The sequence below is a fragment of the Bufo bufo genome, chromosome 4 (assembly GCF_905171765.1).
Source record: "Bufo bufo chromosome 4, aBufBuf1.1, whole genome shotgun sequence".
NCBI classification, from domain to species: Eukaryota; Metazoa; Chordata; class Amphibia; order Anura; family Bufonidae; genus Bufo; species Bufo bufo.
Genome location: NC_053392.1, coordinates 480,065,927 through 480,084,844, shown reverse-complemented (window position 1 = coordinate 480,084,844; position 18,918 = coordinate 480,065,927). Strand labels below are relative to the sequence as shown.

The window sequence follows — 18,918 nt, the reverse complement described above, 5'->3', positions numbered from 1 at the left end:
GCAATTCTCCTTTTTTTACCCCCCAAACTACATGCTTGTTTCTAGGGGTTACGGCCACCACTGTAATGTTCATTTTTTCTTCATCTCAGTTTGCAAGATCCTCTATGTTCAGGCTGCAGTGCTGGCCGGGTTTTATGGCAGCGCGCACGCGCACTACTTCTCGCGCATACGCATTTACTCCCGGCCACCACATATGAGCTGCCAATACAGCAGGGATCATTAGAACTGTGCTATATGAAGGTAATTGCTTTCATTCACACTTGGGCTATGTAAACTGTAGGTAGATGGCAGGAGGGGAACTTTTATACATCACATAGAACAGATTGTGACAAGCAACTTACCATTGGATGTCACGATCTGCTCTGCTCTCCCGGAGGCTGATACAGAATCTATTGTGAGCCTTGGGCGCGAGCTCGCACAAGGGGAGGGGTTACTTCCTCCCTGCCAGGCTTGCCTTGCTTTTAATCTCAGAGTTCAGCTCCGCCCCCAGCAAGCAGGGAAGAGCCCCTGAGAGCAGCGAGGCAGCCTGCAAATAGGAAGGTGAGACAACCCCTTTAACTTGTGATAAATAAAAAATTGCACCACACTGTAGACTACAAAACCCATTCATTTTCAGATATCCTGATATGCAGTTGGCAGCTTGCTCCTAGTTTCAAACTTTTCTCTCCCTGTAATTCATGCTGGATATGAAGTCCACATGTCCAGGATGCTGCTGTTTTCACTAGCTCTCATGAGTCATCACTGCTTCATTCCTGGACTGTATCCCTTTCTAATTAAGTCTTCCCCTTTATATGTACCCTCATACACATCCATTGTGATTCATCTCCTCCTCCCCATGTCCTTACTGAAAACCTAGATGCCGCCCCCCACTATGATCTGCAGTGTACATCCTTGTTCCCCTCCTTGCACATAAAAACCTCCATGTAGCTGTTGTCAGATAAGAACCAATAGATAAAAAGCACTGAGCCATCCATCAAGCTAAATGGAAAAGATTTCAAAATGTAGAGCAGGGAGGCCCAGCATGCGGCCCTCCAGCTGTTGCAAAACTACAACTCCCAGCATGTCCAGACTATCAGCAGGGCATGTTGAGAGTTGTAATTTTACAACAGCTGGAGGGCCGCGGGTTGAGAATCCCTGATGTAGAGCCTATCTAAGGGGATTTCTTAGACTTTCTCCTGCTGGTGAAAACTGTGTAACATGGATCAGCCCCCCAGCCTTCAAGCTTCTGCTGAGGTCAATTCCTTTACCAGGTATCTAGGTTGGGCAATGGGTGGGACATCACTTTCACTTTGAACAGGGCCAGAACTATTCCTCTCCCTGGTGCATGTGCAAACTCCTGAAGCCACTTCAGTGCATATGTACCAGGAAAAGGCACAGTACTGGTTCGCCCACAGATGAAGTGATGCCCTGTCCAAAGCCTTGGCTGGAAACTCGGCAACAGAGGTGACGTAAGCAGAAGCTGGATTTTCAGAGAAGCATGTGACAGGTTTCCCAGAAGGCCAATATTCGCGACTTCAGTACTGCAACTATGTTACAAACTTTCTCTTATAAGTGTGTACTGTGTAATTAAGGTGGATTTGCAAGATTCGATGGGTAAAACCCCTTTAACTAAAATCACTATATAAAAAAAAAAAAAAGTGTACTATGCAACGCACCTCTATATTTAACAGTTTATAGTATTTGAAAAACAATCTCATCTATCAAATTGGGAAATTACCTAGACTAAGCAACAACAAACTATATAAAAATCAGATTAACTAAGGATGATACCGTTAAGCTAAAAATGGAGAGGTCACATTCCTTGCTAAGCTCAAATAATATTAGCATATTGTTATTACATTCTGATTAAAATGCGTTATGAAGTTTCGTACTGAAGAGGGAACATTGTTGGCTACTTTATGGGTAAAATAAGCCTTTCTACTAAACGCTGCAAACTACTGCCGTTTCCCATTTCCAGAGTCTGGTGTTCTCAAAAAATGGGTGAAGCAGAAAGAAAAACCCACTTAAAGGGTTTCTGTCAGCAGGAAAATGGTTATTAACCTGGCTGACATTAGTGATGTACAAATGGCAGCTGAACATAACTATATTCGTGCCATCTCACTGCCTAACTTTTATAATCTGCAAATGAGCCTCTAGGTGCAGGGGGGGGGGGGCGTTGATCCTGCTCCTAGAGGCTCTGTTTTCCCACCTCTGGCTGCGCCCTGCTACACTTGATTGACAGGGCCAGACAGCGTTGGTTTCCGCTTGCCGGCCCTGTCACCTGTGGAAATCTTGCGGCGAATACTGAATAGGACAGGTGCAAGATTTCCACGGGTGACAGGGCCGGCAAGTGGAGACCAACGGTGCCTGGCCCTGTCAATCAAGTGTAGCAGGGCACGGCCAAAGGTGGGAGAACGGAGCCTCTAGGAGCAGGAGCAACGCCGCCTCCTAGAGGCTCATTTGCATATTATAAAAGTTATTTTCTCTCAATAACGGCGGCAGGCAGTGAGATAGCACTAATATAGTTATAGCCAGGTTAATACCCATTTTCCTGCAGACAGAAACCCTTTAATATCCTTCACTACTTATCACATAGGTCTTGGTCTGGTCCAGGCAAATTTCTCTCTATCAGCATCTCGCTGTCATGCTATGTACTAATAGATTTCTACTGTCCAAAGACTGTACTTTTACCTGCTGTGTGTAGATGTCAACTTTTGACTGAGCTTTTGGAGACAGTTCTATATCAGCAGCACCATACACCTTCTGAGCTATGGTTCTGATCTTTTCTGCAATGGGGAGCTGAAATATAAAAGAAAAACTGAAGCAAGTATTCATGGTCAGGTGTCATTTGACGAGCGACAAAACAGTAATTTAAATTCTCATGTAATACCAAGCAATGTTTTGAACAATTCAGCCACCAGTTTGGCAGACAATTTCAGTCCACCGATCCTGCCTATAGGGGTCTACTAAAGCTGTATGTGAACTATGAGAATGTCCAGCGGTCCAAGCCCAGTAGCAGCTCTCTACAGCTCCTAACGAGAAAGCTCATCTATTGCTAGCCTTTGCAGGGTATTTACCTGACGCAAAAAAAAAAAAAAAAGTTATATGTACTTCAAAATGAGGTCACAAAAAATACCTGTATTTTTTGGACTATAAAATGCACCGCACCCCCCCCCCCCAATAAAAGGTGGCAGTGCGACTTATAGTGTTCCAAAGCGGTCATTAGCATGCGGGAGGCATGTGGCGGTGAGGGCAGCACTGCGGTGTAATCACTTCCCCTGGTCTTCTTCCGGGTCCCTGTGGTGTCCTGACTGCGCACAGCAGCAGGATGTAGTGCACATAGGCACACACCATGACCTGATGCTGTGCACCATCAGATCACAGTATACAGTGAGATCTGAAATAAGTGATAGAGTGGCGAGTCCTGGTTATGCGGCGCCGTCCGAAGGTTAGTTTATTTATTTTTTTGAAACGTGTGATCCGAGGTAGCCTGGTGGGGTGTGTGTGATCCGAGGTAGCCTGGTGGGGTGTGTGTGTGATCCGAGGTAGCCTGGTGGGGTGTGTGTGTGATCCGAGGTAGCCTGGTGGGATGTGTGTGTGATCCGAGGTAGCCTGGTGGGGTGTGTGTGTGATCCGAGGTGCTGGTGGGGTGTGTGTGTGATCCGAGGTGCTGGTGGGGTGTGTGTGTGATCCGAGGTGCTGGTGGGGTGTGTGTGTGATCCGAGGTGCTGGTGGGGTGTGTGTGTGATCCGAGGTGCTGGTGGGGTGTGTGTGTGATCCGAGGTGCTGGTGGGGGTGTGTGATCCGAGGCTTAGGATTTGATTGGGGGTCTGATGCGAGTCTTATAGGGGCTGGGGGTGTGAACTGAGGCTGAGTGAGGTTGGGGGGCTGTGATCAGATGCGAGTGTGATGGGGGCTGTGGGGTCCCATCTGAGGCTGATTCGGAATGGAGGGTACAATATGAGGCTGATTGGGGTTCTTATCTAGTCTGATGGGGGCTGGTGGGGTCTGAGGCTGATGGAGCAGGGTTCTTCTTTATTTTAATAAAGTATAATAGTTCAAGATAAAATGGCCTCAGGATACAATATTTTGAACATACAATGCTCTTTCCTAGTTGAACCTAGATGCATCACACTCAGATCCAATTAATATGGTCATTTCTTGGGTAAACCACTTGTACTCACTGTGCATATCTCAGAGAACGTCACTTAGTAAATGAGCAACCAGAAAAAAAGCATTTTAAATTTTAATTATTTAATGTGACCAACAGTGTCCTTGTCCCTTAAAACGGTTGTATCTGCTGACAAATTCCGTAACCTTAGAGGAGATCTATAACGAACATACCTTTTTTGTACAAGGTCACCAAAAGCACTAACTGTACTAAATTCAGAGAGAACATGGAGCACATCTCAAATCCCCACATCTGCTACAGTATATGGGAAAGCAGAGTTTAAGTAGAGCCTCTCGTAGCAAAACAGAAAAAGTTCATCCTGACATAATCACCCTGTGATCACGTTTCTCAATTAAGCAATACTTCAATTTTTTTAACCTGCTGAACATCCCCACCCTCCAAAAAAAAATACTATGAAGAACATCTGCTCGCCTTAGGGCTGTTTCACACAAGCGGATGCCGTGCGTGACATCCGCTCCGTGAATGACAGCCAAGACCCGATGCAGACTGCAGAAGCACGGAGCATTAACATGATTGATAATGCTCCATGCCTCTCTGTGATCCCTTTACTACGAAATCACAGTGAGATAAAGTTGTCACTGTGATTTCGTAGTAAAGAGGTCACAGAGAGGCACGGAGCATTATCAGTCATGTTAAGCTCCGTGCTTCTGCAGTCTGCATCGGGTCTTGGCTGTCATTCACGGAGCGGATGTCACGCACGGCATCCGCTCGTGTGAAACAGCCCTTAGAGGGTCAGGAATCAAGTTTTATTGACATGAGTTGTGCAAGGAAATAAAAACGAAATGTATTTGAGTATTCATTAGAGGGCACAAATATCCAACCAATTATTAAAGAGAGTCTACATAGTTGTGATCAACTATGATGAGACACATTACTCCAGCAAATTTATTAAAATGTGCATAACTCTTAAAGGGTTATCCCATGACTAATGTAAAAAATGAAAATCAGCCATCATATAGTACATGACAAGCTCTTTTCAACCAGTTTCTAGCTAGCAGCTCAGGAGGCATATCCTGCAACAGTAACAGATTCTAGCAGAGGATGGTGGTAGTTGAAGGAAAGAACAGAGCACACGCAGCCACCTCCGTAAGGTGGACAGGGAGATAAGAAAAAGCACAAACAGCAGGTGGCACTATGCAGATACTTTTTATTGAATAACTTACAGGCCAGTGCTCCAGACTAAAAAAAATACCTAGTAGCCATTGGCTCTTGAACTGAAAAATTTAGGAGCCAAATAAAATTTTTAGTCGCCAAATCAAAACCGAATCAAAATTTTTGCATCGTGACAACGCTACGCCGATCAGATTGGCATAGGGTTGCTTCGATACCAAAGTTTTGATTCGCTTTCGTCACAATAAAAAAGCATTGCGATACTAAATACCGTGCCAAAAAAATAAAAAAAAAAAGCCGCGTACATTTCGCATTTTATGAAACGTTCGGCCCATAATAGAACAGTCCTATCCTATTTTTTGGGGTGACAAGGTGACTAAAAATGGCGAATGCTCACCGCATAGGAGATATTTTTTAATAATTTAATAGTTTGGACTTTTCGGCCACAGCGCTATGTAATATGTTTATTTATTGTTTATATATTTTATATGTAAAATTGGGAAAGGGGGGATTTAACCACCTCAGCCCCCATAGCTTAAACACCCTTAATGACCAGGCCACTTTTTACACTTCTGACCTACACTACTTTCACCGTTTATTGCTCGGTCATGCAACTTACCACCCAAATGAATTTTACCTCCTTTTCTTCTCACTAATAGAGCTTTCATTTGGTGGTATTTCATTGATGATGACATTTTAACTTTTTTTTGTAATTAATCAAAATTTAACGATTTTTTTGCAAAAAAATGACATTTTTCACTTTCAGGTGTAAAATTTAGCAAAAAAAACGACATCCATATATAAATTTTTCTCTAAATTTATTGTTCTACATGTATGATAAAAAAAAAATGTTTGGGTAAAAAAAAAATGGTTTGGGTAAAAGTTATAGCGTTTACAAACTATGGTATAAAAATGTGAATTTCCGCTTTTTAAAACAGCTCTGACTTTCTGAGCACCTGTCATGTTTCCTGAGGTTCTACAATGCCCAGACAGTACAAACACCCCACAAATGACCCCATTTCGGAAAGTAGACACCCTAAGGTATTCGCTGATGGGCATAGTGAGTTCATAGAACTTTTTATTTTTTGTCACAAGCCAGTGGAAAATAATGATTATTTTTTTTTTTCTTACAAAGTCTCATATTCCACTAACTTGTGACTAAAAATAAAAACTTCTATGAACTCACTATGCCCATCAGCGAATACCTTGGGGTGTCTTCTTTCCAAAATGGGGTCACTTGTGGGGTAGTTATACTGCCCTGGCATTCTAGGGGCCCAAATGTGTGGTAAGTTGTTCGAAATCAAAATCTGTAAAAAATGGCCGGTGAAATCCGAAAGGTGCTCTTTGGAATATGGGCCCCTTTGCCCACCTAGGCTGCAAAAAAGTGTCACATGTGGTATCTCCGTACTCAGGAGAAGTTGGGGAATGTGTTTTGGGGTGTCATTTTACATATACCCATGCCGGGTGAGATAAATATCTTGGTCAAATGCCAACTTTGTATAAAAAAATGGGAAAAGTTGTCTTTTGCTGAGATATTTCTCTCACCCAGCATGGGTATATGTAAAATGACACCACAAAACACATTGCCCAACTTCTCCTGAGTACGGAGATACCACATGTGTGACACTTTTTTGCAGCCTAGGTGGGCAAAGGGGCCCACATTCCAAAGAGCACCTTTCGGATTTCACCGGTCATTTTTTACACATTTTGATTTCAAACTTCTTACCACACATTTGGGCCCCTAGAATGCCAGGGCTGTATAACTACCCCACAAGTGACCCCATTTTGGAAAGAAGACACCCCAAGGTATTCCGTGAGGGGCATTACGAGTTCCTAGAATTTTTTATTTTTTGTCACAAGTTAGTGGAAAATGATGATTTTATTTTTTTTCTTAACGGTACAAAGTCTCATATTCCACTAACTTGTGACAAAAAATAAAAAATTCTAGGAACTCGCCCTTTCCAAAATGGGGTCACTTGTAGGGTAGTTATACTGCCCTGGCATTCTAGGGGCCCAAATGTGTGGCAAGTAGTTTGAAATCAAAATGTGTAAAAAATGGCCAGTGAAATCTGAAAGGTGCTCTTTGGAATGTGGCCCCCTTTGCCCACCCAGGCTGCAAAAAAGTGTCACATATGTGGTATCGCCGTACTCAGGAGAAGTTGGGCAATGTGTTTTGGGGTGTCATTTTACATATACCCATGCTGGGTGAGAGAAATATCTCAGCAAAAGACAACTTTTCCCATTTTTTTTTTATACAAAGTTGGCATTTGACCAAGATATTTCTCTCACCCAGCATGGGTATATGTAAAATGACACCCCAAAACACATTCCCCAACTTCTCCTGAGTACGACGATACCACATGTGTGACACTTTTTTGCAGCCTAGATGCGCAAAGGTGCCCAAATTCCTTTTAGGAGGGCATTTTTAGACATTTGGATACCAGATTTCTTCTCACGCTTTGGGGCCCCTAAAATGCCAGGGCAGTATAAATACCCCACATGTGACCCCATCTTGGAAAGAAGACACCCCAAGGTATTCAATGAGGGGCATGGCGAGTTCATAAAAAAAAAATTTTTTTGGCACAAGTTAGCGGAAATTGATTTGTTTGGTTTTTTCTCACAAAGTCTCCCTTTCCGCTAACTTGGGACAAAAATTTCAATCTTTCATGGACCTTAAAATGCCCCTCAGCGAATACCTTGGGGTGTCTTCTTTCCAAAATGGTGTTATTTGTGGGGTGTTTGTACTGCCCTGGCATTTGAGGGTCTCCGCAATCATTACACGTATGGCCAGCATTAGGAGTTTCTGCTATTCTCCTTATATTGAGCATACGGGTAATGAGATTTTTTTTTTCCGTTCAGCCTCTGGGCTGAAAGAAAAAAATTAACGCCACAGATTTCTTCATTCGCATCGATCAATGTGGATGAAAAAATCTCTGCCAAAAAAAGAAAAAAGGAGGGGAAAGGCATCTGCCAGGACATAGGAGCTCCGCCCAACATCCATACCCACTTAGCTCGTATGCCCTGGCAAACCAGATTTCTCCATTCACATATATCGATGTGGATGAATAAATCCTTGCCGGGATTTTTTTTTTTATATACACTGCTCAAAAAAATAAAGGGAACACAAAAATAACACATCCTAGATCTGAATTAATTAAATATTCTTCTGAAATACTTTGTTCTTTACATAGTTGAATGTGCTGACAACAAAATCACACAAAAATAAAAAAATGGAAATCAAATTTTTCAACCCATGGAGGTCTGGATTTGGAGTCACACTCTAAATTAAAGTGGAAAAACACACTACAGGCTGATCCAACTTTGATGTAATGTCCTTAAAACAAGTCAAAATGAGGCTCAGTAGTGTGTGTGGCCTCCACGTGCCTGTATGACCTCCCTACAACAAGTGTACATGCTCCTGATGAGGTGGCGGACGGTCTCCTAAAGGGATCTCCTCCCAGACCTGGACTAAAGCATCTGCCAACTCCTGGACAGTTTGTGGTGCAACGTGACGGTGGATAGAGCGAGACATGATGTCCCAGATGTGCTCAATTGGATTCAGGTCTGGGGAACGGGCGGGCCAGTCCATAGCATCAATGCCTTCGTCTTGCAGGAACTGCTGACACACTCCTGCCACATGAGGTCTAGCATTGTCTTGCATTAGGAGGAACCCAGGGCCAACCACACCAGCATATGGTCTCACAAGGGGTCTGAGGATCTCATCTCGGTACCTAATGGCAGTCAGGCTACCTCTGGCGAGCACATGGAGGGCTGTGCGGCCCTCCAAAGAAATGCCACCCCACACCATTACTGACCCAATGCCAAACCGGTCATGCTGGAGGATGTTGCAGACAGCAGAACATTCTCCACGGCATCTCAAGACTCTGTCACGTCTGTCACATGTGCTCAGTGTGAACCTGCTTTCATCTGTGAAGAGCACAGGGCGCCAGTGGCAAATTTGCCAATCTTGGTGTTCTCTGGCAAATGCCAAACGTCCTGCACGGTGTTAGGCTGTAAGCACAACCCCCACCTGTGGACGTCGGGCCCTCATATCACCCTCATGGAGTCTGTTTCTGACCGCTTGAGCAGACACATGCACATTTGTGGCCTGCTGGAGGTCATTTTGCAGGGCTCTGGCAGTGCTCCTCCTGTTCCTCCTTGCACAAAGGCAGAGGTAGCGGTCCTGCTGCTGGGTTGTTGCCCTCCTACGGCCTCCTCCACGTCTCCTGATGTACTGGCCTGTCTCCTGGTAGCGCCTCCATGCTCTGGACACTACGCTGACAGACACAGCAAACCTTCTTGCCACAGCTCGCATTGATGTGCCATCCTGGATAAGCTGCACTACCTGAGCCACTTGTGTGGGTTGTAGACTTCGTCTCATGCTACCACTAGAGTGAAAGCACCGCCAGCATTCAAAAGTGACCAAAACATCAGCCAGGAAGCATAGGAACTGAGAAGTGGTCTGTGGTCACCACCTGCAGAACCATACCTTTATTGGGGGTGTCTTGCTAATTGCCTATAATTTCCACCTGTTGTCTATCCCATTTGCATAACAGCATGTGAAATTGATTATCACTCAGTGTTGCTTCCTAAGTGGACAGTTTGATTTCACAGAAGTGTGATTGACTTGGAGTTACATTGTGTTGTTTAAGTTTTCCCATTATTTTTTTGAGCAGTGTATATACAAAGTGTTTGCCAAAGTATATGAACACCGCCACCTCCTCAGCTCATATGCCTCGGCAAACGTATCTTTTACTGCAGAGGAGAAATCTCATCTTGCAGCGCCGCATACACCGACTTGCGTGTAATCTGACAGCAGCGCAATGCTTCTGTCCGAATGCACATCAGTGCTGCAGCTAGTCGATCGGTTGGTCCACCTGGAAGGTAAAAAAAAACAAAACAAAAGAAAAAACCAGGCCGCAACGCAATAAATTTATTAACTTTTGAACAGAACATAAACTTTTTTTTTAACTTTTTTAACTGAACGTTAACTTTTTTACTTACCGGTAATTTTTTTTTTGTTTCGTTTTTTTACCTTTATAGAACAAACCTCTCCTTCCCCATGGGACAATGTGCAAAGCGCAAATCGCCTAAAGATGTGGCGAAGTACGTTATGCACTTTATCCCAGGTGAAAGAAGAGGTTTGCAGCAGCTGTGAGTAAAAGGGCCCTAATAGCCCTGTGTGCCTGTCCTGTGAGATGCAATCCCTATGCTAAGTGTACCTGTGTGTGGTACTTCCGGAAACACTCTCCAAAGCATAAGGCAGGGTGGTCAGGACAGTCAGGACAGAAATAGCGGGTGTCACGCCTTATTCCACTCCTGCTACAGACACAACATTTTTCGGGGTGACTGTTGGGTTGAGGTACCAGGAACGACACTGGGGAAATGTCGCTCGTGTAGACGGCTAACTACACTGGTGGATGGGGCCACGGAACCTCCTGGATACAGGAGGTTCTCGATGATCTCTTCCTGGAATTTGAGGAAGGATAGTGTTCTCCCAGCCTTACTGTAGAGAACAAAACTATTGTACAGAGCCAATTGAATTAAATATACAGACACCTTCTTATACCAGCGTCTGGTGCGTCAGGAAACTAAATACGGAGACAACATCTGGTCATTGAAGTCCACCCCTCCCATGAGCAAATTATAGTCGTGGACTGAGAGGGGCTTTTCAATGACACGGGTTGCTCGCTCAATTTGTATTGTCGTGTCTGCGTGAATGGAGGAGAGCATGTAAACGTCACGCTTGTCTCTCCATTTCACCGCGAGCAGTTCTTCGTTACACAAGGCAGCCCTCTCCCCCCTTGCAAGACAGGTGGTAACGAGCCGTTGGGGGAAGCCCACGCGACTAGTTCGCGCAGTGCCACAGGAGCAAATCTGTTCTAGAAACAAATGCCTAAAGATGGCCACAATTGTGTAGAAATTGTCCACATAAAGATGGTACCCCTTGCCAAATAAGGGTGACACCAAGTCCCAGACTGTCTTCCAACTGCTCCCCAGGTAGTCAGGGCAACCGACCGGCTCCAGGGTCTGATCTTTTCCCTCATAGATCCGAAATTTGTGGGTATAGCCTGTGGCCCTTTCACAGAGCTTATACAATTTGACCCCATACCGGGCACGCTTGCTTGGGATGTATTGTTTGAAGCCAAGGCGCCCGGTAAAATGTATTAGGGACTCGTCTACGCAGATGTTTTGCTCTGGGGTATACAAATCTGCAAATTTCTGGTTGACGTGGTCTATGAGGGGTCGAATTTTGTGGAGCCGGTCAAAAGCTGGGTGGCCTCTGGGACGGGAGGTGGTGTTGTCGCTAAAATGCAGGAAACGGAGGATGGCCTCAAATCGTGCCCTGGACATAGCAGCAGAGAACATGGGCATGTGATGAATCGGGTTCGTGGACCAATATGACCGCAATTCATGCTTTTTAGTTAGACCCATGTTAAGGAGAAGGCCCAGAAAAAATTTAATTTCGGAAACTTGGACTGGTTTCCACCGGAAAGGCTGGGCATAAAAGCTTCCCGGGTTGGCAGATATAAATTGTGTGGCATACCGATTTGTTTCTGCCACGACTAAGTCCAAGAGCTCCGCAGTCAAGAACAGCTCAAAAAATCCCAGGGCCGAACCGTCTCAACCCGAACTCCAGACTGGGCGGTGAAAGGGGGAACTAATGGTGCGGCTGAAGTTGGTGACTGCCAATCAGGATTTGCCAGCACCTCAAGGACTCTAGGGGGTCTACGGGCCTGTCTGTGCGGTGGCTGCGACGGGGTAACTATTGAACGTGCCACCGTACCAGCTTCAACTGCCCTTCTGGTGCTCGCCGCGTCACCATGTTGTACGGCAGTGCTGGTACTAGGTCCAGGGAGGGCTGCGCTGCTGGTGTATGCCTCACCACGTGATCCGACAGCGCCAGCCCCACTCTGCTGCTCTTGAAGCGGATCCTGCGCAACCTGTGGTCTAGCGACACGGGGCCGGGTACGCCTGGTTCTATCAGGGACCTCCACCTCCTCGTCCGAACTTTGGGTCAGAGAGCCACTGCTTTCTACAGGTTCATATTCTGACCCGCTAGATTCGTCAGAAGAGGGTTCCCATTCCTCATCCGACTGGGTCAGAATCCTGTAGGCCTCTTCAGAAGAATACCCCCTGTTTGACATTTTGGACTACTAAATTTAGGGGTATTCCTTGAGACTACCCAAGAAAAAAAGCAAGCCTGTCTTACAAAGGGGAGGCTAGCGAAGTACCGGAGGCCGCTGCGGTTGCTAAAAAATATCAAAACTGATTTTTTTATCGCCGCAGTGCGTGTAAAATGAATGTGCAGTGATCAAAAAAAAAAATATTTTTTGTCACTGCGGCGGGGCGGGCGTGGGTGAACGCACGTGTGGGCGACCGATCAGGCCTGATCGGGCAAACACTGCGTTTTGGGTGGAGGGTGAGCTAAGGTGACACTAATACAATTATAGATCTGACTGTGATTAGTTTTGATCACTTACAGATACTATAAAAGTACAAATGCGGATTAGCGATACGCTAATCAGCGAATCAGTGACTGCGGTGCGGTGGGCTGGGCGCTAACCGATCGCTAACTACCTAACCAAGGGGCCTAAACTATCCTAAAACCTAACAGCCAATACTAGTGAAAAAAAAAAGTGACAGTTTACACTGATCACTTTTTGTCTTTCACTAAGTGATTGACAGGGGGTGATCAAGGGGTTAATTTGGATGATGGGGGTGATGGAAGGTGATCTGGGGCTAAGGGTAGTGTTTGGTGGGTACTCACAGTGATGTCTGCTCCTCTGCTGGAACCAACCGACGAAAAGGACCAGCACAGGAGCAGACAAGCCATTTAACACATCATATTTACTAAAATGATATGTTATGTGGCTTCTGATTCGTTTTTTGGAAAATCGCCAGCCTGCCAGCCAATGATCGTTGCTGGCAGGCTGGTGACGAACTTGTCCTCTAACTTTTGCCGACCCGCGATGCGCATGCGCAGGCCGGCTTTGAGCGAAATCTCGCGTCTCGCGAGATGACGCGTATATGCGTGACTGTGCGCAGCGCTGCCGCCTCCGGAACGCGATCCTGCGTTAGGCGGTCCGGAGGCGGTTAAACTTAATATTTTAGGGTACTTTCACACTAGCGTTTTTCATTTTCGGCATAGAGTTCCATCAGAGGCTTTATACTGGAAAAGATGTCTTCAGGTCAGTCTTTTTGACTGATCAGGCAAAAGATAAAACCGCAGCATTCTACGGTTTTATCTCTGGCGAAAAAAAACTGAAGATTTGCCTCAATGACGGATTCAGCATTTTTCCCCATAGGGATGTATTAGTGCCGTATCCGGCATTCAAAATACCCGAATGCCGGATCCATCCTTCCAGTTGAACTGTGCGATTTTCACGCATGGTTGCTAGGATGAAAGTATATTCACTGTATTACTTTCCCTTATAACAACATGGTTATAAGGGAAAATAATAGCATTCTTTAATGCAGAATGCGTAGTAGAAGGTCAATATAATAAACATCATATACACCCCAATATAATAAACATTGGTGGCGCAGTGCGCCCCCCCCCCCCAACACCCCAGTAAAATAAACATTGGTGGCGCAGTGCGCCCCCCCTCCCTAGTATAACAAACATAAACATTGCTGGCGCAGTGCCCCCCCCCAACCCCCTAGTATAATAAACATTGGTGGCGCAGTGTGCCCCCCCCCCCCCCCAACACCCCAGTAAAATAAACATTGGTGGCGCAGTGTGCCCCCCCACATAATAAACATTGGTGGCGCAGTGCGCCCCCCCCCGCCCCCAGTATAATAAACATTGGTGGTGCAGTGTGCCCCCCCCCCCCCAACACCCCAGTAAAATAAACATTGGTGGTGCAGTGTGCCCCCCCCCCAACACCCCAGTAAAATAAACATTGGTGGCGCAGTGCGCCCCCCCTGCCTAGTATAACAAACATATAAACATTGCTGGCGCAGTTTCCCCCCCCCCCCCCCCCAACACCCCAGTATAATAAACATTGGTGGCGCAGTGTGCCCCCCCCAGTATAATAAACATTGGTGGCACAGTGCGCCCCCCCCCCCCCAACACCCCAGTATAATAAACATTGGTGGCGCAGTGCGCCCCCCCACATAATAAACATTGGTGGCGCAGTGCGCCCCCCCCCCACACAAACATTGGTGGCGCAGTGCGTCCCCCACCCCCCCCCAACACCCCAGTATAATAAACATTGGTGGCGCAGTGCGCCCCCCCTCCCTAGTATAATAAACATATAAACATTACTGGCGCAGTGCCCCCCCCCCAGTATAATAAACATTGGTGGCGCAGTGCGTCCCCCCCCCCCCCAACACCCCAGTATAATAAACATTGGTGGCGCAGTGCGCCCCCCATCCCTAGTATAATAAACATATAAACATTGCTGGCGCAGTGCCCCCCCCCCCCCAACACCCCAGTATAATAAACATTGGTGGCGCAGTGTGCCCCCCCCCCCCGACACCCCAGTAAAATAAACATTGGTGGCGCAGTGTGCCCCCCCCCCAACACCCCAGTAAAATAAACATTGGTGGGGCAGTGCGCCCCCCCCCCGCCCCCAACACCCCAGTATAATAAACATTGGTGGCGCAGTGCGCCCCCCCTCCCTAGTATAATAAACATATAAACATTGCTGGCGCAGTGCCCCCCCCCCCCCCCCCAACACCCCAGTATAATAAACATTGGTGGCGCAGTGTGCCCCCCCCCCTAACACCCCAGTAAAATAAACATTGGTGGCGCAGTGTGCCCCCCCCCCCCAACACCCCAGTAAAATAAACATTGGTGGCGCAGTGCGCCCCCCCCCCCCCCCAACACCCCAGTATAATAAACATTGGTGGCGCAGTGCGCCCCCCTCCCTAGTATAATAAACATAAACATTGCTGGCGCAGTGCCCCCCCCCAGTATAATAAACATTGGTGGCGCAGTGCGCCCTCTCCCTCCCTAGTATAACAAACATATAAACATTGCTGGCGCAGTGCGCGGCCCCCCCTTCCCCCCAACACCCCAGTATAATAAACATTGGTGGCGCAGTGTGCCCCCCCCCCCCAGTATAATAAACATTGGTGGCGCAGTGTGCCCCCCCCCCCCAACACCCCAGTATAATAAACATTGGTGGCGCAGTGTGCCCCCCCAGTATAATAAACATTGGTGGCACAGTGCGCCCCCCCCCCCCCCAACACCCCAGTATAATAAACATTGGTGGCGCAGTGCGCCCCCCCACATAATAAACATTGGTGGCGCAGTGCGCCCCCCCCCCCACACAAACATTGGTGGCGCAGTGCGTCCCCCACCCCCCCCAACACCCCAGTATAATAAACATTGGTGGCGCAGTGTGCCCCCCCCCCCCGACACCCCAGTAAAATAAACATTGGTGGCGCAGTGTGCCCCCCCCCCCACACCCCAGTAAAATAAACATTGGTGGGGCAGTGCGCCCCCCCCCGCCCCCAACACCCCAGTATAATAAACATTGGTGGCGCAGTGCGCCCCCCCTCCCTAGTATAATAAACATATAAACATTGCTGGCGCAGTGCCCCCCCCCCCCCCAACACCCCAGTATAATAAACATTGGTGGCGCAGTGTGCCCCCCCCCTAACACCCCAGTAAAATAAACATTGGTGGCGCAGTGTGCCCCCCCCCCCCCCAACACCCCAGTAAAATAAACATTGGTGGCGCAGTGCGCCCCCCCCCGCCCCCAACACCCCAGTATAATAAACATTGGTGGCGCAGTGCGCCCCCCTCCCTAGTATAATAAACATAAACATTGCTGGCGCAGTGCCCCCCCCCAGTATAATAAACATTGGTGGCGCAGTGCGCCCTCTCCCTCCCTAGTATAACAAACATATAAACATTGCTGGCGCAGTGCGCGGCCCCCCCTTCCCCCCAACACCCCAGTATAATAAACATTGGTGGCGCAGTGTGCCCCCCCCCCCCCAACACCCCAGTATAATAAACATTGGTGGCGCAGTGTGCCCCCCCCCCCCCAACACCCCAGTATAATAAACATTGGTGGCGCAGTGTGCCCCCCCAGTATAATAAACATTGGTGGCACAGTGCGCCCCCCCCCCCCCAACACCCCAGTATAATAAACATTGGTGGCGCAGTGCGCCCCCCCACATAATAAACATTGGTGGCGCAGTGCGCCCCCCCCCACACAAACATTGGTGGCGCAGTGCGTCCCCCACCCCCCCCAACACCCCAGTATAATAAACATTGCTGGCGCAGTGCCCCCCCCCAGTATAATAAACATTGCTGGCGCAGTGCCCCCCCCCCCCCCAACACCCCAGTATAATAAACATTGGTGGCGCAGTGTGCCCCCCCCCCCCCCAACACCCCAGTATAATAAACATTGGTGGCGCAGTGTGCCCCCCCCCCAACACCCCAGTATAATAAACATTGGTGGCGCAGTGTGCCCCCCCAGTATAATAAACATTGGTGGCACAGTGCGCCCCCCCCCCCCCAACACCCCAGTATAATAAACATTGGTGGCGCAGTGTGCCCCCCCCCCAACACCCCAGTATAATAAACATTGGTGGCGCAGTGTGCCCCCCCAGTATAATAAACATTGGTGGCACAGTGCGCCCCCCCCCCCCCAACACCCCAGTATAATAAACATTGGTGGCGCAGTGCGCCCCCCCACATAATAAACATTGGTGGCGCAGTGCGCCCCCCCCCACACAAACATTGGTGGCGCAGTGCGTCCCCCACCCCCCCCAACACCCCAGTATAATAAACATTGGTGGCGCAGTGCGCCCCCCCTCCCTAGTATAATAAACATATAAACATTACTGGCGCAGTGCCCCCCCCCAGTATAATAAACATTGGTGGCGCAGTGCGTCCCGTCCCCCCCCCCAACACCCCAGTATAATAAACATTGGTGGCGCAGTGCGCCCCCCCTCCCTAGTATAATAAACATATAAACATTGCTGGCGCAGTGCCCCCCCCCCCCCCCCAACACCCCAGTATAATAAACATTGGTGGCGCAGTGTGCCCCCCCCCCCCCCCCCCGACACCCCAGTAAAATAAACATTGGTGGCGCAGTGTGCCCCCCCCCCCAACACCCCAGTAAAATAAACATTGGTGGGGCAGTGCGCCCCCCCCCCCGCCCCCAACACCCCAGTATAATAAACATTGGTGGCGCAGTGCGCCCCCCCTCCCTAGTATAATAAACATATAAACATTGCTGGCGCAGTGCCCCCCCCCCCCCCCAACACCCCAGTATAATAAACATTGGTGGCGCAGTGTGCCCCCCCCCCCCCAACACCCCAGTAAAATAAACATTGGTGGCGCAGTGTGCCCCCCCCCCCCAACACCCCAGTAAAATAAACATTGGTGGCGCAGTGCGCCCCCCCCCGCCCCCAACACCCCAGTATAATAAACATTGGTGGCGCAGTGCGCCCCCCTCCCTAGTATAATAAACATATAAACATTGCTGGCGCAGTGCCCCCCCCCAGTATAATAAACATTGGTGGCGCAGTGCGCCCTCTCCCTCCCTAGTATAACAAACATATAAACATTGCTGGCGCAGTGCGCGGCCCCCCCTTCCCCCCAACACCCCAGTATAATAAACATTGGTGGCGCAGTGTGCCCCCCCCCAACACCCCAGTATAATAAACATTGGTGGCGCAGTGTGCCCCCCCAGTATAATAAACATTGGTGGCACAGTGCGCCCCCCCCCCAGTATAATAAACATTGGTGGCGCAGTGCGCCCCCCCCCCCAGTATAATAAACATTGGTGGCGCAGTGCGCCCCCCCCGCCCCCAACACCCCAGTATAATAAACATTGGTGGCGCAGTGCGCCCCCCCACACAATAAACATTGGTGGCGCAGTGCGCCCCCCCCCGCCCCCAACACCCCAGTATAATAAACATTGGTGGCGCAGTGCGCCCCCCCCCCCCCCAACACCCCAGTATAATAAACATTGGTGGCGCAGTGCGCCCCCCCACATGATAAACATTGGTGGCGCAGTGCGCCCCCCCACACAATAAACATTGGTGGCGCAGTGCGCCCCCCCCCCCCCCCAACACCCCAGTATAATAAACATTGGTGGCGCAGTGCGCCCCCCCACATGATAAACATTGGTGGCGCAGTGCGCCCCCCCACACAATAAACATTGGTGGCACAGTGCGCCCCCCCCCCAGTATAATAAACATTGGTGGCGCAGTGCGCCCCCCCCGCCCCCAACACCCCAGTATAATAAACATTGGTGGCGCAGTGCGCCCCCCCACACAATAAACATTGGTGGCGCAGTGCGCCCCCCCCGCCCCCAACACCCCAGTATAATAAACATTGGTGGCGCAGTGCGCCCCCCCCCCCCCCCAACACCCCAGTATAATAAACATTGGTGGCGCAGTGCGCCCCCCCACATGATAAACATTGGTGGCGCAGTGCGCCCCCCCACACAATAAACATTGGTGGCGCAGTGCGCCCCCCCTCCCTAGTATAATAAACATATAAACATTACTGGCGCAGTGCCCCCCCCCCCCAGTATAATAAACATTGGTGGCGCAGTGCGTCCCGTCCCCCCCCCCCCAACACCCCAGTATAATAAACATTGGTGGCGCAGTGCGCCCCCCCTCCCTAGTATAATAAACATAAACATTGGTGGCGCAGTGCGTCC

The 18,918-nt window shown here is 48.7% G+C and overlaps 1 protein-coding gene across 2 annotated transcripts in view; it reads right to left on the bottom strand.

Moving 5' to 3' along the window:
- MTHFD1L (methylenetetrahydrofolate dehydrogenase (NADP+ dependent) 1 like) overlaps nucleotides 1-18,918 on the bottom strand; it is a 309,383-nt gene that overhangs the window by 78,696 nt on the left and 211,769 nt on the right. For both annotated transcript variants that reach the window (XM_040429522.1, XM_040429523.1), the window contains exon 25: nucleotides 2,671-2,778. In XM_040429522.1, the coding sequence (XP_040285456.1) occupies nucleotides 2,671-2,778 (108 nt within the window). The remainder of the gene's footprint in view (nucleotides 1-2,670; nucleotides 2,779-18,918) is intronic.